Source organism: Pan paniscus, chromosome 11 (assembly GCF_029289425.2).
Source record: "Pan paniscus chromosome 11, NHGRI_mPanPan1-v2.0_pri, whole genome shotgun sequence".
In the NCBI taxonomy this organism is placed as follows: Eukaryota; Metazoa; Chordata; class Mammalia; order Primates; family Hominidae; genus Pan; species Pan paniscus.
Genome location: NC_073260.2, coordinates 5685335 through 5691738, shown reverse-complemented (window position 1 = coordinate 5691738; position 6404 = coordinate 5685335). Strand labels below are relative to the sequence as shown.

At 58.2% G+C, this 6404-nt stretch overlaps 1 protein-coding gene across 6 annotated transcripts in view; it reads right to left on the bottom strand.

The window, feature by feature from the left end:
- Positions 1–6404, bottom strand: part of SARDH (sarcosine dehydrogenase) — an 82909-nt gene that overhangs the window by 5012 nt on the left and 71493 nt on the right. For 4 of the 6 annotated variants that reach the window (XM_034929424.3, XM_003822445.5, XM_034929425.3 and 1 more), the window contains one exon: positions 3852–4306. In XM_034929424.3, the coding sequence (XP_034785315.1) occupies positions 4181–4306 (126 nt within the window). In that variant the 3' untranslated portion in view covers positions 3852–4180. Of the gene's footprint in view, positions 1–360; positions 3818–3851; positions 4307–6404 lie in introns of those variants that run through there. The other 2 variants (XR_008626631.2, XM_034929428.2) reach the window with 2 other exon arrangements.

Genomic DNA, 6404 nt, shown 5'->3' with positions numbered 1-6404 from the left:
CACAGGGCGCTAGTGCTGTGAAATGCCAGGCCCCAGCCTGGAGAGCCGCTCCGGCCCTCTGTCATCTTTACAGCCTGGGTGACAGTAGACACGGAGCAGGCCCAAGAAGCCTCTTCCCGCGATCACACCCAATTGCCAGCCCGGAGAAGGGTCCCAGGGTCCTGCCCAAACACCTAGGGGGCACTTGTAGCCTGCCGATCTCGGGCAGGGAAACTGAGACTCCCAGATAAGTACTTCACCTGGGGCCCAAGAGCAGCAGTGATTGGGAATCCTAGCCAGCTCTGGAACCTGCCACAGCGACAACCCCACCCCCACCTCACCCCCCACTCCCACCTCACCCCCCACTCACTCTCAGGCTGGTTATCCTTTTCCTCTTGCAGAGACAGCAGCCGTGTCCCCTCCACCCTGCTCCAGCAGTACCCGCACCTCCTACACCCAGATGAGCGTAACCCCGTGGTTGCTGAGAGTTGCCACTTGCCCCACACTGAGGCTATGCACAGCCGTAGCAATCTCGTGAAGCCATGTAGTTTCTGTTTTCATTGATGGAGGAGGAAACTGAGGCTCAGAGACCTAAAGTTAGGTGCCAAGGTCACCCAGAGTAAGCCGGGGAGCTTGAAGTGTCCCCAGGTCTGACTCCAGTGTCTGAACGCTCAACCTCTGTTTGCTTACTTAGGAAACAGGAATTTCCCCAGGACCCTTGTGGGGGATTTTATCTAAAATAAGTTCCTTATTTGGAGGCTTAGGGGAAGTGCTTTGTTACCTGAAAATGACCTACATGCCCCAAGCCAAAGGGACTCTGGGCTTGCCCACCTTCCGAATGATTGGGGTGTGAGTCCAGCAGCCCAGGTTGCTATTCCTGCCCCTGCTGTGTGACCCTGAGTTAGTTAGTTACTTTCCTTCCCTAGGCTTGGGTCTCCCTATCTGCCCACTGAGGAGAGGGTTCCCCAGCCTCCCAGGGGGCAGGGACTGCTAGGGTGGCACAACCCCCCATCTGTGAGGTGCTCAGAGCCCTGGGGTGAGGAATGCTCATGCCCATCAGTGTTGAGAGAAGTGGGGCGGCCCCAGACCCCAGCCAGCATAGGGGTGCCTGCCCGACTGGGTCCCAGAGCACACCAGGGCTGTGCTGTCTGGTGGCTGCTAGCCTCATGTGGCTACTTACGATTAATTTTAAATTAATTAAAATGATACAAGGTCGGGTGCTGTGGCTCATGCCTGTAATCCCAGCACTTTGGGAGGCTGAGATGCGAGGATCACTTGAGCCCAAGAGTTCAAGACCAGCCTGGGCAACATAGTGAAATCCTGTCTCTACAAAAAATACAATTAGGGCTGGGCGCGGTGGCTCACGCCTGTAATCCCAGCATTTTGGGAGACTGAGGCAGGCGGATCACCTGAGGTCGGTAGTTCGAGACCAGCCTGGCCAATATGGTGAAACCCCGTCTCTACTAAAGATACAAAAATTAGCCAGGCTGTGGTGGTGCGCGTTTGTAATCCTAGCTATTTGGGAGGCTGAGGTGGGAGAATTGCTTGACCTGGGAGGTGGAGGTTGTAGTGAGCTGAGATCACACCACTGTACTCCAGCTTGGGCAACGGAGTAAAACCCTGTCTCAAAAAAAAAAAAAAAAAAAAATACAAAATGGAACCTTTCTGTGTCCCATTCACACCCCCAACTTTTCACATGGCCCAAGGCTGTTTCACTGCACCGTGTGGTATAGCGCTCTGCCGGTGACGATGTAGGCACTTTCTTTTTTTTTGTTTTTGAGATAGCGTTTCCCTCTTGTTGCCCAGGCTGGAGTGCAATGGCATAATCTCGGCTCACCACAACCTCCGCCTCCTGGGTTCAAGCAATTCTCCCACCTCAGCCTCCCAAGTATCTGGGATTACAGGCGTGTTTCACCACGCCCAGCTAATTTTGTGTTTTTAGTAGAGATGAGATTTCACCATATTGGTCAGGCTGGTCTCAAACTCCCAACCTCAGGTGATCCGTCCCCCTCGGCCTCCCAAAGTGCTGGGATTACAGGCGTCAGCCACTGCGCCCGGCCAGTGTAGGCACTTTCAAAACAGTTTGCTCAGAATTCCTGAGAGGCAGTACTCAGCCACAGTGAGCGTCATGGTATCAATATTTCCAGAAAAAAAATTTAAAAATAGCTACGAAACGGTGTTTTTAAAGTCGAGGTCTGGAAGACCTGGCTCGGGGTCTGGGAAGGTGGGTCTTTTGTGATGTGGTCCCCGGGCGGTGCACTTCGGAGCCATGGCGGGGCCAGGACCTCTGGCAGCCCAGGGATGGAGCCCACAGGTGATGAGCTTGGGAGGTGAGTTGTGGAGGCTGCGCTCACATCAATGCCCAGTGCCCTCCCCGAGGGGCCAGGTTCTCGCTCCACAGGGGCGGGGGAAGCACACAGGGGACAGGGAGGGGTGCTGGGTTCTCTCTCCTCCGGACAGGGAGGGCGGCCGGGTTCTCTCTCCTTGGGACAGGGAGCGCGGCCAGGTTCTCTCTCCTCGGGACAGGGTGGTGCCGCTGCGTGCGTTCCCCAGCTGCAGCCACGAGAAACAATTTGGAGCGGAACCTGGGCTCTGACCTCCCCTCATCCTCAGCCTTCCCCCAGGGATGGGCCGTGAAATGAATGTGGTCACCGGCCCAATCCAGGGGTCTATGGCCAAACCGCAGACCCGGAGGAAGCAGGCCAGGCCATCTGGGGAGCCGGCTCCCCTCCTCTCCTCCCCTGGCTCCCACAAAGCTGTCTCATCCAGAAGCCAGGCCCGCCTGTGAGCAAGGGGAGGCTGCAGGTGTTCCTTCAGCCTGAAGCGTGTGAAAGCCAACAGCCCCCACCCTGGTCTCCAGCCGCAGCCCCCTCCCCAGACTCAGGGGAACAAACCCACTTTTCATAGCCATCTGTAACCCAAACGTCTGCCCACAGCTTTGTTCGAGCTCAGTACACAGTGGGCCGCGTGGCCTGGGAGCGTCCAGTGGCAGCTGGGGCCTGCCAGGACTGCTGCCCCCAGATCGCCGTTTGCTGTGTGTGTGGCTCTGTGGGGCCCCGGCTCCACAATACCCTCAAGCATCTGCCTCCCGCTCTTCCCAGATTGCAGGGCATGCCTGGCAAGACTGCGCAGTGCCGCTCTGACGGGCCTGATCTGAACCTGGGCTCGGGGGGACAAGGGAGGGGACTGAGCACGTGGGATGGACAGAGATGCACACCCCTCCCAGGCAGGAGAGGCAGAGCTGCTTCTGACACACAGGCAGTTATCGGGGGGAAGAGAAGGTGGGCAGAGGAGCCACCCCATCTCAAGGCAGCGTGCAGGGCAGAGCCTAAGAGAGGGTCCTCCTGCAAGGGCCAGACAAGGAGGAGGGCATGGGCAGGAACCGCATCCAAATCAACAGCAAAGACAAAGGTCACCTAGAAAGGGGGACTCCACCAGACTCTTACCCAGCAGCACGTCCCTCCTGCCTGGGCCTGGTGAGCGAGGGGCTCAAGGGGAAACTGAGGCAGGAGCTGGCACTTCTGTGTGGGTGAGGAGGGCACCAATCTGAGGCCCCGCCTGCTCCCTGCTTCGGCTCCTCTGTGTTCCCCGGCTGCCGACTCTCAGGAGGCTTTGCCACCTGAAGAACAGGGAGGTCGAGCAAGGTAAGAAGAGCTTTCCAGCTCCTGTTCCGACCTGAGAGCCGAGAGGCACCATCCTGAAGAATGGCCTTGGTCCCAGGCCTCCATGTGCGCTGTGGCAGACAATGCCAGTTGATCACCTCTCTTTCCTGACCCAGACACAGCCTCATGCTCTTCAGCCAAGTGCCCCAGGGAAGCCCGCCACCGATCAGTCAAGCCTGGAGTAAAAGATGAAGCCTATTTGCTTCCCTGTTTTCACGTGGGGCTTATCAAGTATTTACTAAGCACCTTCTAGAAGCTTGGAAAGGGCTACAAGCCATGGTCCCTGAGCCCAAGACACTTACAGGTTTGCTTTCTGGGAGGATTGGGGTGGATTAGAGACTGCCTTCCAGTCAGTGACCACAGGATGGGCCATCTTGGTCTCTGTCCGTATCTGGTTTGGGGGTTTTCGCAGGACTAGGCCTAGGCTAAGGACAGGGAGGGCACAAGTTCTGGCTGGGTCCAGGGTCCTGGGACTCAGGGCCATTTGGGACCTGTGAGAATGGATGGACAGCATGGGATGGGGCATGGGGTCTGAGCCCTCAGTAGATTCCCTTCACCCTCTTGTTGTTGGGGTCGAAGGGCGACTTCAGGTGAGCCCGGGCACCATAGGTCACCCCCATTCTCTCCAGGGCATAGTCCCCGCTCTTCACAAAGTCCAGCGAGACCTAGGAGCAGAGGTGGGGATGAGGATCACTCTCTGTTGGTAGGTACGGGGCTCACGCCTGCCTGCTTCTCTGGAGGAGGGGGTCTTGGTCTTGCTACCTGCCCTGTAGGCAAACTCATCCCTGTGCCAGGGACTCCTTTCTGAACCCAGGCATTGCCCCAGAGCAGGTGCAGTTCGTGTCCATGTGATCTTGAGTTGGACATGGGCATCTGGGGTCCGGCAAAGCCGAGGTCTGGCAGCCAATATGACTTCCACCGGACAACACACCTCCCACCCCAGCAATTCCAGATGCCTGGGAAACAGCAGAAACACGGTGGCTTCCCCGGACCCGGGCAAGCACAGTGGCCGGAGCAGCGCCGAGGCTGGCGGCCAATCCGGCTCGAATCCCTCGGGGCAGGGGCGGCTGGGACAGCCTTCTAGACAGCTTGGCCTCTGCATGCTCCCCATCCCACACCCTGGCTCGGGCTCCCCAGCAAGCCCCTGGGAGCCAGTCAGCTCCAGGTGCAGGTGCTCTTAGGCAGGAAGAGGGTGTCACCTCCAGCCTGGCACAGCTGGTGACACCTGGCACTTTTGCTGCAGCTGCTATGAGGAGGGCAGGCTAGGCCACTCAGGGAAGCTGTTCTTCCTTTACAGCAATTAAATCCAAGGTCAGGGCCACAGGAGGGAGTCTCGGGCTCCGCTCTCGGAGTCAGAGGGCTCCTTCTTGTTCCTAGCAGCTCAGGACTGGATGAAAAAAATAAAAAACAAACCAAGCTTTTTCTGCAACAGGAGCTTTAGGAGTGGTGCTTCTGAGCCATGTGTGCACCTGCAGGGCTGAGAGCTCTGAGCTGCCCCCCGCAGGCAGGCAGCATGGAGAGCTGGTGGCCTTCAGATGTCCACGGGCAGGCACAACTCAAAGCGGGCATCTGGCCTTGCTAACAGATACCTATGAGGCAGAAACGCCTTCCCCATCTTGGAGCCTTTCCCATCAATGAGCAGGTTTCCCTATCTTAGGAAGAAACCTCCGTTACCCCACTTGGGTGCTAGAAAATGTTTAACAACCAGCTCTGGGGTGAGGCGGGCGTGACTGTAGCATTTGCCCATTTCCATGGTGCAAATGCTCTGGACAGCCCTGATGGAGGGGGCAGGAGACGTGCACCGGCAGCTCTGGGTGCATCGACTGGTTCCCTGGCTGCCTGTCTGGATGCCGTTTAACCTCGGCTTCCCTGGTCACGTTGGTTATGGACCCATCCCTGACTCCGGAGAAAGGCGAGCATTACTGTTCTTTGAAGAAATGGCAACGGAGCCTCCACTCCCCAGCCCACCCTGGCATGGAGCCCATAAACTCCGGTTTGGCTGGGCCCCAGGGCTGTGGCCCCCAGGACCGTGGCCCCAGGGCTGTGTCAGGAGGCCCTGCCCACCGTGGGAGCCATGCCATCACAATCCCCGCATATTAAGACCCACTCTGCGCAGTGGCCTGTATGACAGCCCTGCATGGTAGGTGAGTGTCCACATTTTATAAATGAGGAAACTGAGGCTCCAAGAGAGGATCCTTATCCAAGGTCACAAAGCAAGTAAAAGGCAGATCCAAAGGCTAGTGGCATCAAGTGTGTCCCCAGCCTCCCAGCTCCACCGCCGGACTCAGCCCCATGGGCTGCCACTTCCCCACAGCTCCACAGGACCATGGCCTTGCCCGAGGCCTGGCGGTGTCCCCTCCCCATTGGGCCTGCGAGCTGGGCCTGCGCATGTTCTGCAGCTCTTGCTAAGGCTGCTCCGTCTCCAGCCTACCCCTCCTCATGGCTTCTCCCAAGTGCTCGTTCCCTCCCCAATTCCCTCTACGTGTCCATCAGGGGCTCAGGCTGGAAGGCTCTGGAGCCAGGCCAGCACCTCCCGGCCTCACTTAGGGCTTGGGCCAAATGTCAGATTGGCTCCCATGGAGAGACGCGACCCTCCTCACCGGCACCTCTACTTGCAGTTCCAGAAAGATGGGAAAAGGAGGTGGAGGTAGAGACCACCCCTTCCCCTTCTGGGGAGGCTGCCCACCCCCTGCCCCACCACCCCTGGCCACCCAGAGCTGTCCTGGGACTTGGTCCTGGGGGCAGTGCCTGCTCTTTCCAGCC